Source organism: Oncorhynchus gorbuscha, linkage group LG07 (assembly GCF_021184085.1).
Source record: "Oncorhynchus gorbuscha isolate QuinsamMale2020 ecotype Even-year linkage group LG07, OgorEven_v1.0, whole genome shotgun sequence".
Lineage (NCBI taxonomy): Eukaryota > Metazoa > Chordata > Actinopteri > Salmoniformes > Salmonidae > Oncorhynchus > Oncorhynchus gorbuscha.
Genome location: NC_060179.1, coordinates 1,180,697 through 1,207,942, shown reverse-complemented (window position 1 = coordinate 1,207,942; position 27,246 = coordinate 1,180,697). Strand labels below are relative to the sequence as shown.

Below are 27,246 nucleotides of genomic sequence, written 5' to 3'. Positions count from 1 at the left end.
CCAAAAGCCATTGTGCCATCCACCGGCATTGTTGCTGCCGTCACCTGGGAGATCGAGTGCCATATCCGCCAAGCTCAGCAGAACCCGCCTGACCTGGGTAACGGTCCTTCTGAGCTCTACCACCTACTCTGTATTTCTGAGCTCTACCACCTACTCTGTCTGTTTGAGTTCTACCACCTACTCTGTCTGTTTGAGTTCTACCACCTACTCTGTCTGTCCGAGTTCTACCGCCTACTCCGTCTGTCCGAGTTCTACCGCCTACTCTGTCTGTCCGAGTTCTACCGCCTACTCTGTCTGTCCGAGTTCTACCACCCTATTCTGTCTGTCCGAGTTCTACCACCCTACTCTGTCTGTTTGAACTCTACCACCTACTCTGTCTGTTTGAGTTCTACCACCTACTCTGTCTGTCCGAGTTCTACCACCTACTCTGTCTGTCCGAGTTCCACTGCCTACTCTGTCTGTCCGAGTTCTACCGCCTATTCTGTCTGTCCGAGTTCTACCGCCTATTCTGTCTGTCCGAGTTCTACCGCCTATTCTGTCTGTCCGAGTTCTACCAACCTACTCCGTCTGTCCGAGTTCTACCACCTACTGTCTATTGTGTCTCGCAGCCCTGCATCCCACTACTGGTCAACCTGGGTTTTGTGAGGCAGTGGAATGTAAACTAAAACATCTCACAGATAGTCAAGAGAGAAATAACAAGAAGTGAATTCTGACCCACACATCGCTTCCTTTTGAACTGTCCAGACTGGTGTCCATTCCATCCCTGGCTTCCTCTGAGACATATCCTGGCACAGGACTGGCCATGTGTGTCAGCTCCAGGACACAGCCTCCTCCACTCCCCTTCCTCTCAGACATCTCCTGGCACAGGACTGGCCATGTGTGTCAGCTCCAGGACCCAGCCTCCTCCACTCCCCTTCCTCTCAGACATCTCCTGGCACAGGACTGGCCATGTGTGTCAGCTCCAGGACCCAGCCTCCTCCACTCCCCTTCCTCTCCTTTTTGTAGTTTCTTCCTGTGGTCTTGATTGAGACAAGTTTACCAACGAGCTCTCATGTGTTTAGTCGAAGGAGATGAGAATGTGGGAGGGTGTAACGAGTGCGCTGATAGTCGGGAAGCAAGTTCAGGAAGTGACTGTTTTAATAAATATAATAAACAATGAACACGAAACACAAACAACACACCGACATGAAACAGAATCAATAACACCTGAGGAAAGAACCAAGGGGTGACAGATATAGGGAAGATAATCAAGGAGCTGATGGAGTCCATGTGAGTGTCATGAGGCGCTGGTGACAGGTATGCGGGATAATCAGCAGCCTGATGAACTAGAGGCCGGAGAGGGAGGGTACGTGACAGAGGGTGATACTTTGTTTTAGTAAAGACTTTCTCCCCAGGGAATAACTCTATTCTGTAACGTCAACACTTTGTCCCCAGGGAATAACTCTGTTCTGTAACGTCAGCACTTTGTCCCCAGGGAATAACTCTGTTCTGTAACGTCAACACTTTGTCCCCAGGGAATAACTCTGTTCTGTAACGTCAACACTTTGTCCCCAGGGAATAACTCTGTTCTGTAACGTCAACACTTTGTCCCCAGGGAATAACTCTGTTCTGTAACGTCAACACTTTGTCCCCAGGGAATAATGTAAAAGAGAGAACCTGTTTTACCTGGTAATGTATACTGTACATATTTGACACTACAGCAGACTAAAGCCATATCTATCCACACTAAAACATCACCAGTCCCTCTGTCTCATAGGGCAGTGTTTTGTTTACAATGCCTTTCCTGTGTTTACTGTCCACACCCTAACTGTGTGCGAGGGAGAGGGAGAGAGGGCGGGAGAGAGGGAGGGAGGGAGAGAGAGAGAAAGAGAGAGAGAAAGGTGTAGTAAGTCTTGAGTAACAGCCCAGGTCATATGAGGTAGAGTGGTATGAGGTAGAGTGGTATGAGGTAGAGTGGTATGAGGTAGAGTGGTAGAGTGGTATGAGGTAGAGTGGTATGAGGTAGAGTGGTATGAGGTAGAGTGGTATGAGGTAGAGTGGTATGAGGTAGAGTGGTATGAGGTAGAGTGGTATGAGGTAGAGTGGTATGAGGTAGAGTAGAGTCTGTGCGAGGTAGAGTCTGTGCGAGGTAGAGTCTGTGCGAGGTAGAGTTTGTGCGTTTCTCAGGCTACTGTGACCCCATGTAGCTCAATTGGTAGAGCATTGTGCTTGCAGAGCCAGGGTTGTGGGTTTGATTCCCACAGAGGACCAGTATTAACAAGTAGGAGAATGTATGTCTACTAGAACTGTATGTCGGTTACTGTTAACTCAGGTCTCCAGTCACTGAGAGGGGACCAGACCTAGTACTGCACTGTAGGTCACTGAGAGGGGACCAGACCTAGTACTGTACTGTAGGTCACTGAGAGGGGACCAGACCTAGTACTGCACTGTAGGTCACTGAGAGGGGACCAGACCTAGTACTGCACTGTAGGTCACTGAGAGGGGACCAGACCTAGTACTGTAGGTCACTGAGAGGAGACCAGGCCTAGTACTGTAGGTCACTGAGAGGGGACCAGACCTAGTACTGTAGGTCACTGAGAGGGGACCAGACCTAGTACTGCACTGTAGGTCACTGAGAGGGGACCAGACCTAGTACTGCACTGTAGGTCACTGAGAGGGGACCAGACCTAGTACTGTACTGTAGGTCACTGAGAGGAGACCAGACCTAGTACTGCACTGTAGGTCACTGAGAGGGGACCAGACCTAGTACTGTACTGTAGGTCACTGAGAGGAGACCAGACCTAGTACTGTACTGTAGGTGAGAGGGACCAGACCTAGTACTGCACTGTACTGACCTAGTACTGTACTGTAGGTTACTGAGAGGGGACCAGACCTAGTACTGCACTGTAGGTCACTGAGAGGGGACCAGACCTAGTACTGCACTGTAGGTCACTGAGAGGGGACCAGACCTAGTACTAGTACACTGTAGGTCACTGAGAGGGGACCAGACCTAGTACTGCACTGTAGGTCACTGAGAGGGGACCAGACCTAGTACTGCACTGTAGGTCACTGAGAGAGGGGACCAGACCTAGTACTGTACTGTAGGTCACTGAGAGGAGACCAGACCTAGTACTGCACTGTAGGTCACTGAGAGGGGACCAGACCTAGTACTGCACTGTAGGTCACTGAGAGGGGACCAGACCTAGTACTGTACTGTAGGTCACTGAGAGGGGACCAGACCTAGTACTGCACTGTAGGTTACTGAGAGGGGACCAGACCTAGTACTGTAGGTTACTGAGAGGGGACCAGACCTAGTACTGCACTGTAGGTCACTGAGAGGGGACCAGACCTAGTACTGCACTGTAGGTCACTGAGAGGGGACCAGACCTAGTACTGTACTGTAGGTCACTGAGAGGGGACCAGACCTAGTACTGCACTGTAGGTCACTGAGAGGGGACCAGACCTAGTACTGCACTGTAGGTCACTGAGAGGAGACCAGACCTAGTACTGTACTGTAGGTTACTGAGAGGAGACCAGGCCTAGTACTGCACTGTAGGTCACTGAGAGGAGACCAGACCTAGTACTGTACTGTAGGTTACTGAGAGGAGACCAGACCTAGTACTGCACTGTAGGTTACTGAGAGGAGACCAGGCCTAGTACTGTAGGTTACTGAGAGGGGACCAGGCCTAGTACTGTAGGTCACTGAGAGGGGACCAGACCTAGTACTGTAGGTCACTGAGAGGGGACCAGACCTAGTACTGTACTGTAGGTTACTGAGAGGGGACCAGACCTAGTACTGCACTGTAGGTCACTGAGAGGGGACCAGACCTAGTACTGCACTGTAGGTCACTGAGAGGGGACCAGACCTAGTACTGCACTGTAGGTCACTGAGAGGAGACCAGACCTAGTACTGTACTGTAGGTTACTGAGAGGAGACCAGGCCTAGTACTGCACTGTAGGTCACTGAGAGGAGACCAGACCTAGTACTGTACTGTAGGTTACTGCTGTAGGTCAGGAGACCAGCGCTAGTACTGCACTGTAGGTTACTGAGAGGAGACCAGGCCTAGTACTGTAGGTTACTGAGAGGGGACCAGGCCTAGTACTGTAGGTCACTGAGAGGGGACCAGACCTAGTACTGTAGGTCACTGAGAGGGGACCAGACCTAGTACTGCACTGTAGGTTACTGAGAGGGGACCAGACCTAGTACTGCACTGTAGGTCACTGAGAGGAGACCAGACCTAGTACTGCACTGTAGTTCACTGAGAGGGGACCAGGCCTAGTACTGTAGGTCACTGAGAGGGGACCAGACCTAGTACCTAGTACTGTAGGTAACTGAGAGGGGACCAGACCTAGTACTACTGTAGGTCACTGAGAGGGGACCAGACCTAGTACTGTACTGTAGGTCACTGAGGGACCAGACTAGTACTGCACAGGTCACTAGGGGACCAGACTGTACTGTAGGTCACTGAGAGGGGACCAGACCTAGTACTGCACTGTAGGTCACTGAGAGGAGACCAGGACCTAGTAGTACTGTAGGTCACTGAGAGGGGACCAGACCTAGTACTGTATGTTACTGAGAGAGGACCAGACCTAGTACTGTACTGTAGGTCACTGAGAGGGGACCAGACCTAGTACTGCACTGTAGGTTACTGAGAGGGGACCAGACCTAGTACTGTAGGTTACTGAGAGGGGACCAGACCTAGTACTGTAGGTTACTGAGAGGGGACCAGACCTAGTACTGTAGGTTACTGAGAGGGGACCAGACCTAGTACTGCACTGTAGGTTACTGAGAGGGGACCAGACCTAGTACTGCACTGTAGGTTACTGAGAGGGGACCAGACCTAGTACTGTACTGTAGGTTACTGAGAGGGGACCAGACCTAGTACTGCACTGTAGGTTACTGAGAGGGGACCAGACCTAGTACTGTAGGTTACTGAGAGGGGACCAGACCTAGTACTGCACTGTAGGTCACTGAGAGGGGACCAGACCTAGTACTGCACTGTAGGTCACTGAGAGGGGACCAGACCTAGTACTGCACTGTAGGTCACTGAGAGGGGACCAGACCTAGTACTGTACTGTAGGTCACTGAGAGGGGACCAGACCTAGTACTGCACTGTAGGTCACTGAGAGGGGACCAGACCTAGTACTGCACTGTAGGTCACTGAGAGGAGACCAGACCTAGTACTGTACTGTAGGTTACTGAGAGGAGACCAGGCCTAGTACTGCACTGTAGGTCACTGAGAGGAGACCAGACCTAGTACTGTACTGTAGGTTACTGAGAGGAGACCAGACCTAGTACTGCACTGTAGGTTACTGAGAGGAGACCAGGCCTAGTACTGCACTGTAGGTTACTGAGAGGGGACCAGGCCTAGTACTGTAGGTTACTACTGTAGGTCACTGAGAGGGGACCAGACCTAGTACTGTAGGTCACTGAGAGGGGACCAGACCTAGTACTGCACTGTAGGTTACTGAGAGGGGACCAGACCTAGTACTGCACTGTAGGTCACTGAGAGGGGACCAGACCTAGTACTGACCAGACTGTAGGTCACTGAGAGGGGACCAGACCTAGTACTGCACTGTAGGTCACTGAGAGGAGACCAGACCTAGTACTGTACTGTAGGTTACTGAGAGGAGACCAGGCCTAGTACTGCACTGTAGGTCACTGAGAGGAGACCAGACCTAGTACTGTACTGTAGGTTACTGCGAGGAGACCAGCGCTAGTACTGCACTGTAGGTTACTGAGAGGAGACCAGGCCTAGTACTGTAGGTTACTGAGAGGGGACCAGGCCTAGTACTGTAGGTCACTGAGAGGGGACCAGACCTAGTACTGTAGGTCACTGAGAGGGGACCAGACCTAGTACTGCACTGTAGGTTACTGAGAGGGGACCAGACCTAGTACTGCACTGTAGGTCACTGAGAGGAGACCAGACCTAGTACTGCACTGTAGTTCACTGAGAGGAGACCAGGCCTAGTACTGTAGGTCACTGAGAGGGGACCAGACCTAGTACTGTAGGTAACTGAGAGGGGACCAGACCTAGTACTGTACTGTAGGTCACTGAGAGGGGACCAGACCTAGTACTGTACTGTAGGTCACTGAGAGGAGACCAGGCCTAGTACTGTACTGTAGGTCACTGAGAGGGGACCAGACCTAGTACTGCACTGTAGGTCACTGAGAGGAGACCAGGCCTAGTACTGTAGGTCACTGAGAGGGGACCAGACCTAGTACTGTATGTTACTGAGAGAGGACCAGACCCAGTACTGTACTGTAGGTTACTGAGAGGGGACCAGACCTAGTACTGCACTGTAGGTTACTGAGAGGGGACCAGACCTAGTACTGTAGGTTACTGAGAGGGGACCAGACCTAGTACTGTAGGTTACTGAGAGGGGACCAGACCTAGTACTGTAGGTTACTGAGAGGGGACCAGACCTAGTACTGCACTGTAGGTTACTGAGAGGGGACCAGACCTAGTACTGCACTGTAGGTTACTGAGAGGGGACCAGACCTAGTACTGTAGGTTACTGAGAGGGGACCAGACCTAGTACTGCACTGTAGGTTACTGAGAGGGGACCAGACCTAGTACTGCACTGTAGGTCACTGAGAGGGGACCAGACCTAGTACTGCACTGTAGGTCACTGAGAGGGGACCAGACCTAGTACTGCACTGTAGGTCACTGAGAGGGGACCAGACCTAGTACTGCACTGTAGGTCACTGAGAGGAGACCAGGCCTAGTACTGTAGGTCACTGAGAGGGGACCAGACCTAGTACTGCACTGTAGGTCACTGAGAGGAGACCAGGCCTAGTACTGTACTGTAGGTTACTGAGAGGGGACCAGACCTAGTACTGTATGTTACTGAGAGAGGACCAGACCCAGTACTGTACTGTAGGTTACTGAGAGGAGACCAGACCTAGTACTGTACTGTAGGTCACTGAGAGGGGACCAGACCTAGTACTGCACTGTAGGTCACTGAGAGGAGACCAGGCCTAGTACTGTAGGTCACTGAGAGGGGACCAGACCTAGTACTGTATGTTACTGAGAGAGGACCAGACTCAGTACTGTACTGTAGGTTACTGAGAGGAGACCAGACCTAGTACTGTATGTTACTGAGAGAGGACCAGACCCAGTACTGTACTGTAGGTAACTGAGAGGAGACCAGACCTAGTACTGCACTGTAGGTCACTGAGAGGAGACCAGGCCTAGTACTGCACTGTAGGTCACTGAGAGGAGACCAGACCTAGTACTGTACTGTAGGTCACTGAGAGGAGACCAGGCCTAGTACTGCACTGTAGGTTACTGAGAGGGTACCAGACCTAGTACTGTAGGTCACTGAGAGGGGACCAGACCTAGTACTGTAGGTCACTGAGAGGGGACCAGACCTAGTACTGTAGGTTACTGAGAGGGGACCAGACCTAGTACTGCACTGTAGGTTACTGAGAGGGGACCAGACCTAGTACTGCACTGTAGGTCACTGAGAGGGGACCAGACCTAGTACTGTACTGTAGGTTACTGAGAGGAGACCAGACCTAGTACTGTACTGTAGGTTACTGAGAGGAGACCAGGCCTAGTACTGTACTGTAGGTTACTGAGAGGGGACCAGACCTAGTACTGCACTGTATTATGGTTATGAATGGTTTAGGTAAGTGATAGGGTTATGAATGGTTTAGGTAAGTGATAGGGTTATGAATGGTTTAGGTGAGGGATAGGGTTATGAATGGTTTAGGTGAGGGATAGGGTTATGAATGGTTTAGGTGAGGGATAGGGTTATGAAGGGTTAAGGTGAGTGATAGGGTTATGAAGGGTTAAGGTGAGGGATAGGGTTATGAATGGTTAAGGTGAGGGATAGGGTTAAGGTGAGGGTTAAGGTCTGGGATAGGGTTATGAATGGTTAAGGTGAGGGATAGGGTTATGAATGGTTAAGGTGAGGGATAGGGTTATGAATGGTTAAGGTGAGGGATAGGGTTATGAATGGTTAAGGTGAGGGATAGGGTTATGAATGGTTAAGGTAAGGGTTAGGGTATTATTATTATTATTATTAAGGTGAGGGATAGGGTTATGAATGGTTAAGGTAAGGGTTAAGGTGAGGGATAGGGTTATGAATGGTTAAGGTGAGGGATAGGGTTATGAATGGTTAAGGTGAGGGATAAGGTTAAAACCAGACCAGTGACCACCTCCGGAACCAAACAGACAACCTTCTGATCCAGAGTCATGGGATTACACCTTTCCACCATTCCTGTCCACATCACCTGAGCAAAACCCAAGCCTTGTTGATAGTAATAGCACTCGCTGTTGCCCCTAGTGGATGGATTTGAAGGCATTTCCCGAAGTCCTCAGGACATGGATAGACATCCAATTTCAAAGTCAATCTTGGTTTATTGTCCTTACACTGGCTTATAGTCTTTATACTGGTTTATGGTCTTTATACTGGTTTATGGTCCTTATACTGATTTATGGTCTTTATACTGGTTTATGGTCCTTATACTGGTTTATGGTCTTTATACTGGTTTATGGTCTTTATACTGATTTATGGTCTTTATACTGGTTTATGGTCCTTATACTGATTTATGGTCTTTATACTGGTTTATGGTCCTTATACTGGTTTATGGTCCTTATACTGGTTTATGGTCCTTATACTGGTTTATGGTCCTTATACTGGTTTATAGTCTTTATACTGGTTTATGGTCCTTATGCTGGTTTATGGTCCTTATACTGGTTTATGGTCCTTATACTGGTTTATGGTCCTTATACTGGTTTATGGTCTTTATACTGGTTTATGGTCTTTATACTGGTTTATGGTCCTTATACTGGTTTATGGTCCTTATACTGGTTTATGGTCCTTATTCTGGTTTATGGTCCTTATACTGGTTTATGGTCCTTATACTGGTTTATGGTCCTTATACTGGTTTATGGTCCTTATACTGATTTATGGTCCTTATACTGGTTTATGGTCCTTATACTGGTTTATGGTCCTTATACTGGTTTATGGTCCTTATACTGGTTTATGGTCCTTATACTGGTTTATGGTCCTTATACTGGTTTATGGTCCTTATACTGGTTTATGGTCCTTATACTGGTTTATGGTCCTTATACTGGTTTATGGTCCTTATACTGGTTTATGGTCCTTATACTGGTTTATGGTCCTTATACTGGTTTATGGTCCTTATACTGGCTTATGGTCTTTATACTGGTTTATGGTCCTTATACTGGTTTATGGTCCTTATACTGGTTTATGGTCCTTATACTGGTTTATGGTCCTTATACTGGTTTATGGTCCTTATACTGGTTTATGGTCCTTATACTGGTTTATGGTCCTTATACTGGTTTATGGTCCTTATACTGGTTTATGGTCCTTATACTGGTTTATGGTCCTTATACTGGTTTATGGTCCTTATACTGGTTTATGGTCCTTACTCCTCTATTATGACATCTCTCTTCAAGGAGCTTTCTGCTATAATATGATTCATCTTACCTTCTCCATGAACGAGGCTCTGCAAACACAATGCTTCGTGATGATGAGTCTTGAAAGACCGTCGTTGGTGGTAAAGGACGTTTTCATTTGATGCTCGCACATCTGTCTTTCATGTTTTTACTTAATCAGACTGTTATAATCCTGCTTGGAAATTTTACAAAAAAAATAACTCTAATTCCTATTGGCAGCATGTTGCTGCTTGTAATCGTCATATCATTGTAATTATCATAGTTTTAGAAGTATCACAGAGATCTACTTCTATCCATCAATCGTCCACCAGACTGAGCCTAGCTAAAAAGCTAAAGAAAAACTCTAAGGGGAAGTTTACATAGTAAACATATTGGTTTGGCTTCCAGTCCCGTCCTCCATTTATCTGCACCACAGAGTGTTGGATGTTGTCGTTCCACAGAAAGACTTGAGAAATAACAAGGGAGTGAATGTGGTCAGGACCACACAATGTCCTCATTCTCTCCCTGAACTTCATCTGGTATTTAAGGAATGTGTGCGTGACGACTTGGACACTGTTCTGTTTCTCAAAATGGAAATAAGCAACAAACTGCTGGTCCAAATACAAAGTACCGTATAATCTCCGGCCTACAATATTCTGTTTTCTGTGAGTGTGTGTGTGCGTGTATTCAGACCCTTTGATTTGGGACTCAAAATGGAGCTCAGGTGCATCCTGTTTCCAGTGATCATACTTGATATGTTTCTACAACTTGATTGTTGTCCACTTGTGATAAATTCAATTGATTGGACATGATTTGGTTATAATTTCTATATAAAAGATACCACAGCTGACAGTGCATGTCAGAGCAAAAACCAAGCCATGATTTTGAAGGACATTTTCCGTAGAGCTCCGGGACAGGATTGTGTTGAGACACAGATCTGGGGAAGAGGCACAGATCTGGGGAAGGGTACCAAAAAATGTCTGCAGAATTAAAGGTCCCCAAGAACACGGTGGCCTCCATCATTCTTAAATGGATGAAGTTTGGAACCACCAAGACTCTTCCTAGAGCTGGCCGCCCGGCCAAACTGAGCAATCGGGGGAGAAGGGCTTTGGTCTGGGAGGTTACCAAGAACCCGATGGTCACTCTGACAGTTTCTATGGGGATGTTTTTCAGCCGTAGGTACTGGGAGACTAGTCAGCATTGAAAGATGAACCGAGCAAAGTACAGAGAGGTCCTTGATGCTCCAGAGCGCTCATGACCTCAGACAGAGGCGAAGGTTCACCTCCAACAGGACAACGACCCTAAGAACACAGCCAAGACAATGCAGAAGTGGCTTCGGGACAAGACTCTGAATGTCTTTGAGTGGCCCAGCCAGAGCCCAGACTTGAACCATATCGAACATCTCTGGAGAGACCTGAAAATAGCTGTGGCGACAATCCCCAACTCTCCAAATACAGGTGTGCCAAGCTTGTAGCGTCATACCCAAGAAGAATCCAGACTGTAATCGCTGTTTCAACAAAGTACTGAGTAAAGGGTCTGACTAATTATGTAAATGTGATATAAGTATTTATTTTGCTTTGTCATTATGGGGTATTGTACGTAGAGTGATGAAGAATAAAAATCAATTAAATCCATTGAATACTTACTGAATACTTTTCGAATGCACTACACTATATATATATGCACTACACTATATATATATATATGATACAAAGAGTCCTTCTTTGCTGATGTGAAGAAGAAACTGAATGGAAGAGTCCATGTCAACATGAAGCTGAGTGACTCACTAAATCAAGGCTTTGGATCTAAATGAATAACTACCAACATTCTTTCTGATCGTCTTGAATAAAGACGTGTCGGTTGTCCTGATCTGGACACCATGTACAGTATTATAACAGCCATTATTCTTGCTGATAGTCTTTAATAAATACATGTTCTGGTCATCCTGATCTGGACACCATGTACAGTATTATAACAGCCATTATTCTTGCTGATAGTCTTTAATAAATACATGTTCTGGTCATCCTGATCTGGACACCATGTACAGTATTATAACAGCCATTATTCTTGCTGATAGTCTTTAATAAATACATGTTCTGGTCATCCTGACCTGGACACCATGTACAGTATTATAACAGCCATTATTCTTGCTGATAGTCTTTAATAAATACATGTTCTGGTCATCCTGATCTGGACACCGTGTACAGTATTATAACAGCCATTATTCTTGCTGATAGTCTTTAATAAATACATGTTCTGGTCATCCTGATCTGGACACCGTGTACAGTATTATAACAGCCATTATTCTTTCTGATAGTCTTGAATAAAGAAATGTTTTGACCAAGTTAATCTCCATGTTGTGTGTGTTCCGTTATTTGTGACATTGTGGTTAAAATAAAGAATGTAGATTAAATAAATCCCTTTCATAATGAATAATCAGATGTGTGTTGCAGCCTTTTCATAATGAATAATCAGATGTGTGTTGCAGCCTTTTCATAATGAATAATCAGATGTGTGTTGCAGCCTTTTCATAATGAATAATCAGATGTGTGTTGCAGCCTTTTGCAGCCTTTTCAGCCTTTTCATAATGAATAATCAGATGTGTGTTGCAGCCTTTTCATAATGAATAATCAGATGTGTGTTGCAGCCTTTTCATAATGAATAATCAGATGTGTGTTGCAGCCTTTTCATAATGAATAATCAGATGTGTGTTGCAGCCTTTTCATAATGAATAATCAGATGTGTGTTGCAGCCTTTTCATAATGAATAATCAGATGTGTGTTGCAGCCTTTTCATAATGAATAATCAGATGTGTGTTGCAGCCTTTTCATAATGAATAATCAGATGTGTGTTGCAGCCTTTTCATAATGAATAATCAGATGTGTGTTGCAGCCTTTTCATAATGAATAATCAGATGTGTGTTGCAGCCTTTTCATAATGAATAATCAGATGTGTGTTGCAGCCTTTTCATAATGAATAATCAGATGTGCCTTTTCATAATGAATAATTGCAGCCTTTTCATAATGAATAATCAGATGTGTGTTGCAGCCTTTTCATAATGAATAATCAGATGTGTGTTGCAGCCTTTTCATAATGAATAATCAGATGTGTGTTGCAGCCTTTTCATAATGAATAATCAGATGTGTGTTGCAGCCTTTTCATAATGAATAATCAGATGTGTGTTGCAGCCTTTTCATAATGAATAATCAGATGTGTGTTGCAGCCTTTTCATAATGAATAATCAGATGTGTGTTGCAGCCTTTTCATAATGAATAATCAGATGTGTGTTGCAGCCTTTTCATAATGAATAATCAGATGTGTGTTGCAGCCTTTTCATAATGAATAATCAGATGTGTGTTGCAGCCTTTTCATAATGAATAATCAGATGTGTGTTGCAGCCTTTTCATAATGAATAATCAGATGTGTGTTGCAGCCTTTTCATAATGAATAATCAGATGTGTGTTGCAGCCTTTTCATAATGAATAATCAGATGTGTGTTGCAGCCTTTTTTTCATAATGAATAATCAGATGTGTGTTGCAGCCTTTTCATTTTTCCTTATTTTATTTTTGTGAACAAATTGATTTGATATTTTTAAACAATTTGATATTTTTACAAAACAAAACATGACAACAAAATCACCCTGCCCAGACCCACCTCACACCCCATCTCTATCAACAACATCACCCTGCCCAGACCCACCTCACACCCCATCTCCATCAACAACATTACCCTGCCCAGACCCACCTCACACCCTCATCTCCATCAACAACATCACCCTGCCCAGACCCACCTCACACCCCATCTCTATCAACAACATCACCCTGCCCAGACCCACCTCACACCCCATCTCTATCAACAACATCACCCTGCCCAGACACACCTCACACCCCCATCTCCATCAACAACATTACCCTGCCCAGACCCACCTCACACCCTCATCTCCATCAACAACATCACCCTGCCCAGACCCACCTCACACCCCATCTCTATCAACAACATCACCCTGCCCAGACCCACCTCACACCCCATCTCTATCAACAACATCACCCTGCCCAGACCCACCTCACACCCCATCTCTATCAACAACATCACCCTGCCCAGACACACCTCACACCCCCATCTCCATCAACAACATTACCCTGCCCAGACCCACCTCACACCCCCATCTCCATCAACAACATCACCCTGCCCAGACCCACCTCACACCCCATCTCCATCAACATCACGCTGCCCAGACCCACCTCACACCCCCATCTCCATCAACAACATTACCCTGCCCAGACCCACCTCACACCCCCATCTCCATCAACAACATTACCCTGCCCAGACCCACCTCACACCCTCATCTCCATCAACAACATCACCCTGCCCAGACCCACATCTCCATCAACAACATCACCCTGCCCAGACCCACCTCACACCCCATCTCCATCAACAACATCACCCTGCCCAGACCCACCTCACACCCCCATCTCCATCAACTACATCACCCTGCCCAGACCCACATCTCCATCAACAACATCACCCTGCCCAGACCCACCTCACACCCACATCTCCATCAACAACATCACCCTGCCTAGGCCCACCTGTTACACCCCCATCTTCATCAACTACATCACTCTGTCCAGACCCACCTGCTCACATCCCCATCTTCATCAACTACATCAATCTGTCCAGACCCACATCACACCCCCATCAACTACATCACTCTGTCCAGACCCACCTGTTACATCCCCATCTTCATCAACTACATCACTCTGTCCAGACCCACCTCACACCCACATCTCCATCAACAACATCACCGTGCCTAGACCCACCTGTTACACCCCCATCTTCATCAACTACATCACTCTGTCCAGACCCACCTCACACCCCCATCAACTACATCACCCTGTCCAGACCCACCTGTTACATCCCCATCAACTACATCACTCTGTCCAGACCCACCTCACACCCCCATCAACTACATCACTCTGTCCAGACCCACCTCACACCCCCATCAACTACATCACCCTGTCCAGACCCACCTCACACCCCCATCAACTACATCACCCTGTCCAGACCCACCTGTTACATCCCCATCAACTACATCACTCTGTCCAGACCCATCTCACACCCATCTCTATCAACAACATCACCCATCCCATCAACTACATCACCCTGTCCAGACCCACCTGTTACATCCCCATCAACTACATCACCCTGTCCAGACCCACCTGTTACATCTCCATCAACTACATCACTCTGTCCAGACCCACCTGTTACACCCCCATCAACTACATCACTCTGTCCAGACCCACCTCACACCCCCATCAACTACATCACTCTGTCCAGACCCACCTGTTACACCCCCCCATCAACTACATCACTCTGTCCAGACCCACCTCACACCCCCATCAACTACATCACTCTGTCCAGACCCACCTGCTCACACCCCCATCTTCATCAACTACATCACCCTGTCCAGACCCACCTGTTACACCCCCATCTTCATCAACTACATCACTCTGTCCAGACCCACCTGTTACACCCCCATCAACTACATCACTCTGTCCAGACCCACCTCACACCCCCATCAACTACATCACTCTTTCCAGACCCACCTGCTCACATCCCCATCTTCATCAACTACATCACTCTGTCCAGATGATGCTCAACACCTCAACAGCCACAAAAACACATATGTTTTTTCAACAACAGGTTATGGTCATTAATATCAAATGCTGCACTGAAATCTAACAGTACAGCTCCCACAATCTTCTTATTATTTTAATTCAACCAATCATCAGTCATTGGTGTCAGTGCAGTACATGTTGAGTGCCCTTCTCACTAAGCTTGCTGAACATCTGTTGTTAATTTGTTTACAGAGAAATAACATTGTATTTGGTAAAAACACACATTTTTTCCAACCGTTTGCTAAGGGCTGACAGCAAGCTGATTGGTCGGCTGTTAGAACCAGTAAAGGCAGCTTTACCACTCATAGGTAGAGGAATGACTTTGTCTTCCCTCCAGGTCTGAGGACAAAGACTTCCCTCCAGGCCTGAGGACAAAGACTTCCCTCCAGGCCTGAGGACAAAGACTTCCCTCCAGGCCTGAGGACAAAGACTTCCCTCCAGGCCTGAGGACAAAGACTTCCCTCCAGGCCTGAGGACAAAGACTTCCCTCCAGGCCTGAGGACAAAGACTTCCCTCCAGGCCTGAGGACAAAGACTTCCCTCCAGGCCTGAGGACAAAGACTTCCCTCCAGGCCTGAGGACAAAGACTTTCCTCTAGACTCAGATTAAAGATATGACAGATAGGAGTGGCTATAGAGTCAGCTACCATCTTCAGTAGGAGTGGCTATAGAGTCAGCTACCATCTTCAGTAGGAGTGGCTATAGAGTCAGCTACCATCCTCAGTAGGAGTGGCTATAGAGTCAGCTACCATCCTCAGTAGGAGTGGCTATAGAGTCAGCTACCATCCTCAGTAGGAGTGACTATAGAGTCAGCTACCATCCTCAGTAGGAGTGACTATAGAGTCAGCTACCATCCTCAGTAGGAGTGGCTATAGAGTCAGCTACCATCCTCAGTAGGAGTGGCTATAGAGTCAGCTACCATCCTCAGTAGGAGTGACTATAGAGTCAGCTACCATCCTCAGTAGGAGTGACTATAGAGTCAGCTACCATCCTCAGTAGGAGTGGCTATAGAGTCAGCTACCATCCTCAGTAGGAGTGACTATAGAGTCAGTAGGAGAGACTATAGAGTCAGCTACCATCCTCAGTAGGAGTGACTATAGAGTCAGCTACCATCCTCAGTAGGAGTGGCTATAGAGTCAGCTACCATCCTCAGTAGGAGTGGCTATAGAGTCAGCTACCATCCTCAGTAGGAGTGGCTATAGAGTCAGCTACCATCCTCAGTAGGAGTGACTATAGAGTCAGCTACCATCCTCAGTAGGAGTGACTATAGAGTCAGCTACCATCCTCAGTAGGAGTGACTATAGAGTCAGCTACCATCCTCAGTAGGAGTGACTATAGAGTCAGCTACCATCCTCAGTAGGAGTGACTATAGAGTCAGCTACCATCCTCAGTAGGAGTGACTATAGAGTCAGCTACCATCCTCAGTAGGAGTGGCTATAGAGTCAGCTACCATCCTCAGTAGGAGTGGCTATAGAGTCAGCTACCATCCTCAGTAGGAGTGACTATAGAGTCAGCTACCATCCTCAGTAGGAGTGACTATAGAGTCAGCTACCATCCTCAGTAGGAGTGGCTATAGAGTCAGTAGGAGTGGCTATAGAGTCAGCTACCATCCTCAGTAGGAGTGACTATAGAGTCAGCTACCATCCTCAGTAGGAGTGGCTATAGAGTCAGCTACCATCCTCAGTAGGAGTGACTATAGAGTCAGCTACCATCCTCAGTAGGAGTGACTATAGAGTCAGTAGGAGTGGCTATAGAGTCAGCTACCATCCTCAGTAGGAGTGACTATAGAGTCAGCTACCATCCTCAGTAGGAGTGGCTATAGAGTCAGCTACCATCCTCAGTAGGAGTGGCTATAGAGTCAGCTACCATCCTCAGTAGGAGTGACTATAGAGTCAGCTACCATCCTCAGTAGGAGTGACTATAGAGTCAGCTACCATCCTCAGTAGGAGTGACTATAGAGTCAGCTACCATCCTCAGTAGGAGTGACTATAGAGTCAGTCAGTAGGAGTGACTATAGAGTCAGCTACCATCCTCAGTAGGAGTGACTATAGAGTCAGCTACCATCCTCAGTAGGAGTGGCTATAGAGTCAGCTACCATCCTCAGTAGGAGTGACTATAGAGTCAGCTACCATCCTCAGTAGGAGTGGCTATAGAGTCAGCTACCATCCTCAGTAGGAGTGACTATAGAGTCAGCTACCATCCTCAGTAGGAGTGACTATAGAGTCAGCTACCATCCTCAGTAGGAGTGACTATAGAGTCAGCTACCATCCTCAGTAGGAGTGACTATAGAGTCAGCTACCATCCTCAGTAGGAGTGACTATAGAGTCAGCTACCATCCTCAGTAGGAGTGACTATAGAGTCAGCTACCATCCTCAGTAGGAGTGACTATAGAGTCAACTACCATCCTCAGTAGGAGAGGCTATAGAGTCAGCTACCATCCTCAGTAGGAGTGACTATAGAGTCCTTCTGTAGCTCAGTTGGTAGAGCATGGCGCTTGTAACGCCAGGGTAGTCGGTTCGATCCCCGGGACCACCCATACTTAGAATGTATGCACACATGACTGTAAGTCGCTTTGGATAAAAGCGTCTGCTAAATGGCATATATTATATTATTATTATTATTATAGCTACCATCCTCAGTAGGAGAGGCTATAGAGTCAGCTACCATCCTCAGTAGGAGTGGCTATAGAGTCAGCTACCATCCTCAGTAGGAGTGACTATAGAGTCAGCTACCATCCTCAGTAGGAGTGACTATAGAGTCAGCTACCATCCTCAGTATGAGAGGCTATAGAGTCAGCTACCATCCTCAGTAGGAGTGGCTATAGAGTCAGCTACCATCCTCAGTAGGAGTGACTATAGAGTCAGCTACCATCCTCAGTAGGAGTGGCTATAGAGTCAGCTACCATCCTCAGTAGGAGTGACTATAGAGTCAGCTACCATCCTCAGTAGGAGTGACTATAGAGTCAGCTACCATCCTCAGTAGGAGTGACTATAGAGTCAGCTACCATCCTCAGTAGGAGTGGCTATAGAGTCAGCTACCATCCTCAGTAGGAGTGGCTATAGAGTCAGCTACCATCCTCAGTAGGAGTGACTATAGAGTCAGCTACCATCCTCAGTAGGAGTGACTATAGAGTCAGCTACCATCCTCAGTAGGAGTGACTATAGAGTCAGCTACCATCCTCAGTAGCTTTCCATCTAAGTTGTCAATGCAAGGAGTTTTTCATTATTGATCGATGATAATCATTTTTCCACCTCTCCCTCGCTAACTTTACAAAATTCAAACTTACAATGCTTATCTTTCATTCTTATTTTTTTTATGCATGAATATGATGCTCACTGTTCATTGTTGGCATTTCCTGCCTAAGTTTGACCACTTTGCCAATGAAGTAATCATTAAAATAACTGGCAACATCAAATGGTTTTGTGATGGATAAGTCATCTGATTGGATGAAAGATGGAGTTGAATGTCTTTGTGCCCATCATTTCATTTACAGTACTCCAACGTTGTTTCCATCATTCTTTATATCATTATATCATTATACAGTTTGTTCTTCTTTGTGTTAAATTGTTGAGTTCAGGCACAAAATGTCTCAATTTACCGTTAAGTCAGCCAGTCAGATGTGCAGCCAGATTTATCAGCCACTTCCTTTTGATCCATCTCTTTCAACCATACAGTTTTTAAATTCCTCATCAATCCATGGAGCCTCAACAATTCTAACAGTCAGTTTCTTAACATGTCCATGTTTCTAAATAATTGGAAGAAGCAATTTCATAAATTCATCAAGTGCAGCATCTAGATGCTCCTCATTAATAACATCAGGCCAACAATTTTCTTTCACATCGTCCACATAAGAGTCACAGCTAAATCTTTTGTATGATCTCTGATACACTATTTTAGGCCCAGCTGTTGGAATTTTGGCTTTCCTGGATATAGCCACTATATGGTGATCACTGCATCCAATGGGTACGGATACAGCTTCAGAACAAAGTTCTACAGTATTAGTAAACATGTGATTGATACATGTGGATGATCTTATCCTGTAGTGTTTGAAAAACACCCTGGTAGGTTGATTAATAACCTGAACCAGATTACAGACACTGGTTACAGTGAGAAGCTTCCTGTTGAGTGGGTTGATTAATAACCTGAACCAGATTACAGGCACTGGTTACAGTGAGAAGCTTCCTGTTGAGTGGGTTGATTAATAACCTGAACCAGATTACAGACACTGGTTACAGTGAGAGGCTTCCTGTTGAGTGTGTTGATTAATAACCTGAACCAGATTACAGACACTGGTTACAGTGAGAAGCTTCCTGTTGAGTGGGTTGATTAATAACCTGAACCAGATTACAGACACTGGTTACAGTGAGAAGCTTCTTGTTGAGTGGGTTGATTAATAACCTGAACCAGATTACAGACACTGGTTACAGTAAGAAGCTTCCTGTTGAGTGGGTTAATTAATAACCTGAACCAGATTACAGGCACTGGTTACAGTGAGAAGCTTCCTGTTGAGTGGGTTGATTAATAACCTGAACCAGATTACAGACACTGGTTACAGTGAGAAGCTTCCTGTTGAGTTGGTTGATTAATAACCTGAACCAGATTACAGACACTGGTTACAGTGAGAAGCTTCCTGTTGAGTGTGTTGATTAATAACCTGAACCAGATTACAGACACTGGTTACAGTGAAAAGCTTCCTGTTGAGTGGGTTAATTAATTACCTGAACCAGATTACAGACACTGGTTACAGTGAGAAGCTTCTTGTTGAGTGGGTTGATTAATAACCTGAACCAGATTACAGACACTGGTTACAGTAAGAAGCTTCCTGTTGAGTGGGTTAATTAATAACCTGAACCAGATTACAGGCACTGGTTACAGTGAGAAGCTTCATCTTGAGTGGGTTGATTAATAACCTGAACCAGATTACAGACACTGGTTACAGTGAGAAGCTTCCTGTTGAGTGGGTTGATTAATAACCTGAACCAGATTACAGACACTGGTTACAGTGAGAAGCTTCCTCTTGAGTGGGATGATTAATAACCTGAACCAGATTACAGGCACTGGTTACAGTGAGAAGCTTCCTGTTGAGTTGGTTGATTAATAACCTGAACCAGATTACAGGCACTGGTTACAGTGAGAAGCTTCCTCTTGAGTGGGTTAATTAATTACCTGAACCAGATTACAGACACTGGTTACAGTGAGAAGCTTCTTGTTGAGTGGGTTGATTAATAACCTGAACCAGATTACAGACACTGGTTACAGTAAGAAGCTTCCTGTTGAGTGGGTTAATTAATAACCTGAACCAGATTACAGGCACTGGTTACAGTGAGAAGCTTCATCTTGAGTGGGTTGATTAATAACCTGAACCAGATTACAGACACTGGTTACAGTGAGAAGCTTCCTGTTGAGTGGGTTGATTAATAACCTGAACCAGATTACAGACACTGGTTACAGTGAGAAGCTTCCTCTTGAGTGGGATGATTAATAACCTGAACCAGATTACAGGCACTGGTTACAGTGAGAAGCTTCCTGTTGAGTGGGTTGATTAATAACCTGAACCAGATTACAGACACTGGTTACAGTGAGAAGCTTCCTGTTGAGTGGGTTGATTAATAACCTGAACCAGATTACAGACACTGGTTACAGTGAGAAGCTTCCTGTTGAGTTGGTTGATTAATAACCTGAACCAGATTACAGACACTGGTTACAGTGAGAAGCTTCCTGTTGAGTACAGTTGATTAATAACCTGAACCAGATTACAGACAATGGTTACAGTGAAAAGCTTCCTGTCCAGTGGGTTAATTAATTGGACCTGAACCAGATTACAGACACTGGTTACAGTGAGAAGCTTCTGTTGAGTGGGTTGATTAATAACCTGAACAGATTACAGACACTGGTTACAGTAAGAGAAGCTTCCTGTTGAGTGGGTTAATTAATAACCTGAACCAGATTACAGGCACTGGTTACAGTGAGAAGCTTCTTGTTGAGTGGGTTGATTAATAACCTGAACCAGATTACAGACACTGGTTACAGAAGAAGCTTCTCTTGAGTGGGATGATTAATAACCTGAACCAGATTACAGACACTGGTTAGTGTGAAAAGCTTCCTCTTGAGTGGGTTGATTAATAACCTGAACCAGATTACAGACACTGGTTACAGTGAGAAGCTTCCTGTTGAGTGGGTTGATTAATAACCTGAACCAGATTACAGACACTGGTTACAGTGAGAAGCTTCCTGTTGAGTGTGTTGATTAATAACCTGAACCAGATTACAGACACTGGTTACAGTGAGAAGCTTCCTGTTGAGTGGGTTAATTAATTACCTGAACCAGATTACAGACACTGGTTACAGTGAGAAGCTTCTTGTTGAGTGGGTTGATTAATAACCTGAACCAGATTACAGACACTGGTTACAGTGAGAAGCTTCCTCTTGAGTGGGTTGATTAATAACCTGAACCAGATTACAGACACTGGTTACAGTGAGAAGCTTCCTCTTGAGTGGGTTGATTAATAACCTGAACCAGATTACAGACACTGGTTACAGTGAGAAGCTTCCTGTTGAGTGGGTTGATTAATAACCTGAACCAGATTACAGACACTGGTTACAGTGAGAAGCTTCCTGTTGAGTGGGTTGATTAATAACCTGAACCAGATTACAGACACTGGTTACAGTGAGAAGCTTCCTCTTGAGTGGGTTGATTAATAACCTGAACCAGATTACAGACACTGGTTACAGTGAGAAGCTTCCTGTTGAGTGGGTTGATCAATAACCTGAACCAGATTACAGACACTGGTTACAGTTAGAAGCTTCCTCTTGAGTGGGTTGATAAATAACCTGAACCAGATTACAGACACTGGTTACAGTGAGAAGCTTCCTGTTGAGTGGGTTGATTAATAACCTGAACCAGGTTACTGGTTACAGTAAGAAGCTTCCTGTTGAGTGGGTTCATTAATAACCTGAACCAGGTTACAGACACTGGTTACAGTGAGAAGCTTCCTGTTGAGTGGGTTGATTAATAACCTGAACCAGATTACAGACACTGGTTACAGTGAGAAGCTTCCTGTTGAGTGGGTTGATTAATAACCTGAACCAGATTACAGACACTGGTTACAGTGAGAAGCTTCCTGTTGAGTGGGTTGATTAATAACCTGAACCAGATTACAGACACTGGTTACAGTGAGAAGCTTCCTGTTGAGTGGGTTGATTAATAACCTGAACCAGATTACAGACACTGGTTACAGTGAGAAGCTTCCTGTTGAGTGGGTTGATTAATAACCTGAACCAGATTACAGGCACTGGTTACAGTGAGAAGCTTCCTGTTGAGTGGGTTGATTAATAACCTGAACCAGATTACAGACACTGGTTACAGTGAGAAGCTTCCTGTTGAGTGGGTTGATTAATAACCTGAACCAGATTACAGACACTGGTTACAGTGAGAAGCTTCCTGTTGAGTGGGTTGATTAATAACCTGAACCAGATTACAGACACTGGTTACAGTGAGAAGCTTCCTCTTGAGTGGGTTGATTAATAACCTGAACCAGATTACAGACACTGGTTACAGTGAGAAGCTTCCTGTTGAGTGGGTTGATTAATAACCTGAACCAGATTACAGACACTGGTTACAGTGAGAAGCTTCCTGTTGAGTGGGTGATTAATAACCTGAACCAGATTACAGACACTGGTTACAGTGAGAAGCTTCCTGTTGAGTGGGTTGATTAATAACCTGAACCAGATTACAGACACTGGTTACAGTGAGAAGCTTCCTGTTGAGTGGGTTGATTAATAACCTGAACCAGATTACAGACACTGGTTACAGTGAGAAGCTTCCTGTTGAGTGGGTTGATTAATAACCTGAACCAGATTACAGACACTGGTTACAGTGAGAAGCTTCCTGTTGAGTGGGTTGATTAATAACCTGAACCAGATTACAGACACTGGTTACAGTGAGAAGCTTCCTGTTGAGTGGGTTGATTAATAACCTGAACCAGATTACAGACACTGGTTACAGTGAGAAGCTTCCTGTTGAGTGGGTTGATTAATAACCTGAACCAGATTACAGACACTGGTTACAGTAGAAGCTTCCTGTTGAGTGGGTTGATTAATAACCTGAACCAGATTACAGACACTGGTTACAGTGAGAAGCTTCATCTTGAGTGGGTTGATTAATAACCTGAACCAGATTACAGACACTGGTTACAGTGAGAAGCTTCCTGTTGAGTGGGTTCATTAATAACCTGAACCAGGTTACAGACACTGGTTACAGTGAGAAGCTTCCTGTTGAGTGGGTTGATTAATAACCTGAACCAGATTACAGACACTGGTTACAGTGAGAAGCTTCCTCTTGAGTGGGTTGATAAATAACCTGAACCAGATTACAGGCACTGGTTACAGTGAGAAGCTTCCTGTTGAGTGGGTTGATTAATAACCTGAACCAGATTACTGGTTAGAGTGAGAAGCTTCCTGTTCAGTGGGTTGATTAATAACCTGAACCAGATTACAGACACTGGTTACAGTGAGAAGCTTCCTGTTGAGAGGGTTGATTAATAACCTGAACCAGATTACAGGCACTGGTTACAGTGAGAAGCTTCCTGTTGAGTGGGTTGATTAATAACCTGAACCAGATTACAGACACTGGTTACAGTGAGAAGCTTCCTGTTGAGTGGGTTGATTAATAACCTGAACCAGATTACAGACACTGGTTACAGTGAGAAGCTTCCTGTTGAGTGGGTTGATTAATAACCTGAACCAGATTACAGACACTGGTTACAGTGAGAAGCTTCCTGTTGAGTGGGTTGATTAATAACCTGAACCAGATTACAGACACTGGTTACAGTGAGAAGCTTCCTGTTGAGTTGGTTGATTAATAACCTGAACCAGATTACAGACACTGGTTACAGTGAGAAGCTTCCTGTTGAGTGGGTTGATTAATAACCTGAACCAGATTACAGACACTGGTTACAGTGAGAAGCTTCCTGTTGAGTGGGTTGATTAATAACCTGAACCAGATTACAGACACTGGTTACAGTGAGAAGCTTCCTGTTGAGTGGGTTGATTAATAACCTGAACCAGGTTACTGGTTAAAGTAAGAAGCTTCCTGTTGAGTGGGTTAATTAATAACCTGAACCAGATTACAGACACTGGTTACAGTGAGAAGCTTCCTGTTGAGTGGGTTGATAAATAACCTGAACCAGATTAGAGGCACTGGTTACAGTGAGAAGCTTCCTGTTGAGTGGGTTGATAAATAACCTGAACCAGATTACAGGCACTGGTTACAGTGAGAAGCTTCCTGTTGAGTGGGTTGATTAATAACCTGAACCAGATTACAGACACTGGTTACAGTGAGAAGCTTCCTGTTGAGTTGGTTGATTAATAACCTGAACCAGATTACAGACACTGGTTACAGTGAGAAGCGTCCTGTTGAGTGGGTTGATTAATAACCTGAACCAGATTACAGACACTGGTTACAGTGAGAAGCTTCCTGTTGAGTTGGTTGATTAATAACCTGAACCAGATTACAGACACTGGTTACAGTGAGAAGCTTCCTGTTGAGTGGGTTGATTAATAACCTGAACCAGATTACAGACACTGGTTACAGTGAGAAGCTTCCTGTTGAGTGGGTTGATTAATAACCTGAACCAGATTACAGACACTGGTTACAGTGAGAAGCTTCCTGTTGAGTGGGTTGATTAATAACCTGAACCAGATTACAGACACTGGTTACAGTGAGAAGCTTCCTGTTGAGTTGGTTGATTAATAACCTGAACCAGATTACAGACACTGGTTACAGTGAGAAGCTTCCTGTTGAGTGGGTTGATTAATAACCTGAACCAGATTACAGACACTGGTTACAGTGAGAAGCTTCCTGTTGAGTGGGTTGATAAATAACCTGAACCAGATTAGAGGCACTGGTTACAGTGAGAAGCTTCCTGTTGAGTGGGTTGATTAATAACCTGAACCAGGTTTCTGGTTACAGTGAGAAGCTTCCTGTTGAGTGGGTTGATTAATAACCTGAACCAGATTACAGACACTGGTTACAGTGAGAAGCTTCCTGTTGAGTGGGTTGATTAATAACCTGAACCAGATTACAGACACTGGTTACAGTGAGAAGCTTCCTGTTGAGTGGGTTGATTAATAACCTGAACCAGATTACAGACACTGGTTACAGTGAGAAGCTTCCTGTTGAGTTGGTTGATTAATAACCTGAACCAGATTACAGACACTGGTCACAGTGAGAAGCTTCCTGTTGAGTGGGTTAATTAATAACCTGAACCAGATTACAGACACTGGTTACAGTGAGAAGCTTCCTCTTGAGCAGACAGCTTGATGAAAACCAGTCAATATTCAGATCCCCAAGAAAGTAGATCTCTCTGTTTACATCACATAAACTATCAAGCATTTCACACATATTATTTAGATACTGACTGACTGTGTAACTGACTGACCAATAGACACCAGGGACTAAGTCTGACTGACCAATAGACACCAGGGACTAAGTCTGACTGACCAGTAGACACCAGGGACTAAGTCTGACTGACCAATAGACACCAGGGACTAAATCTGACTGACCAGTAGACACCAGGGACTAAGTCTGATTGACCAGTAGACACCAGGGACTAAGTCTGACTGACCAGTAGACACCAGGGACTAAGTCTGACTGACCAGTAGACACCAGGGACTAAGTCTGATTGACAGGCTCCTCCAGTCAGTTACACAGGTTGGGGTGTATAGGAACAGAAACTGGGAACGAAGTGTGTAGACAGTCAGATGGCTGTTGGGTGCTGTGAGTGGGTGAAAGGCACACTGAGACAGAGAGGTTTCCTGCATACCCTCCTCTATCACCCTGTCCTGTCCTATCAAACCCACCCTCTCCTGTATGTTTCTGTCTGGGGTAGATGTGATGAAGACATGATTGGGACAAGCCCATGGTCTCCATGGTGACAGCCATGTCATCACACAGTTTCCAGCCTGGACCTTGAGGCTTTTTGGTTTAAACCAAGAAACGTTCAAGAAACTATCAAATCTCAGCAGCCATGAAACCAAGCATGCAGTCAGACTTCAGGACCAGGATTTATAAACAATTCTAATCTCAATCCCCTTCTTGTCTCCCCTCCAGTCTCCATTGATGAGATAGATTCTGTGCGTAAGGGCCGTCAGTCGGAGGGTCTTCAGAAGCACACAGAGGCCCACGTTGAGGACCGCTGTTTCTCCATCTTCTTTAAGGGCCGCAGGAGGAACCTGGACCTGGTGGCGACCTCGGCGGAGGAGGCTAGGCAGTGGGTCAATGGCCTGGAGAAGATCATCTCTAACATGAAGAAACTCAACAGCCAGCAGACGAGCGAGCAGTATCCTCTTTTGTTAATCTGCTTGCTTTGCAGTTCACAACTAAAACATTGTTTAGTTTACTTGGAGTTACAAATCAGAAAATAGCTGTCCAGCCTATTCAGTATAGTGGATTCCCATCTATAATGTGTATAGGTCAACATTTAAGCTCCGAGCAAGGTTTTGGCCTTTCTAGGGAGTTTTTCCTAGCCACCGTGCTTTTACACCTGCATTGTTTGCTGGTACAGCACTTTGAGATATGCTAGCAATTTATGTTATTCTTCAATAACATAATCTCCAAAGCAAATCAGGTGGAGAAAAATAGGTTTTGGAGCTGGTCCCGGGTGCACCTCGGCCACGCTCAAGGTACTAAATGATATCATAACTGCCATCGATAAAAGACAGTACTGTGCAGCCGTCATCATCGACCTGGCCAAGGCTTTCGACTCTGTCAATCACCATATTCTTATCTGCATACTCAATAGACTTGGTTTCTCAAATGACTGCCTTGCCTGGTTCACCAACTACTTCGCAGACAGAGTTCAGTGTGTCAAATCGGAGGGCCTGTTGTCCAGACCTCTGGCAGTCTCTATGTGGGTACCACAGGGTTCAATTCTCGGGCCGACTCTTTTCTCTGTATATATCAACGATGTCGCTCTTGCTGCGGGTGATTCTCTGATCCACCTCTACACAGACGACACCATTCTGTATACATCTGGCCCTTCCTTGGACACTGTGTTAAAACCTCCTAGGGGACACTAGCGTCCCAGCTGGCAACATCTGGTGGAATTGCAGAGCGCGAAATTCAAAATACAAAATTCGTAATATTAAACATTCATGAAAATACAAGTGTTCTTGTTAATC

General features: G+C 45.4%; 1 protein-coding gene across 3 annotated transcripts in view; it reads left to right on the top strand.

Moving 5' to 3' along the window:
• plcd1a (phospholipase C, delta 1a) overlaps positions 1-27,246 on the top strand; it is a 107,878-nt gene that overhangs the window by 15,769 nt on the left and 64,863 nt on the right. For all 3 annotated transcript variants that reach the window (XR_006839572.1, XM_046355395.1, XM_046355394.1), the window contains one exon: positions 26,177-26,405. Coding sequence is in view for 2 of the 3 variants with exons in the window: in XM_046355395.1 (XP_046211351.1) it covers positions 26,177-26,405 (229 nt within the window). In the remaining variant the exon portion in view is untranslated. The remainder of the gene's footprint in view (positions 1-26,176; positions 26,406-27,246) is intronic.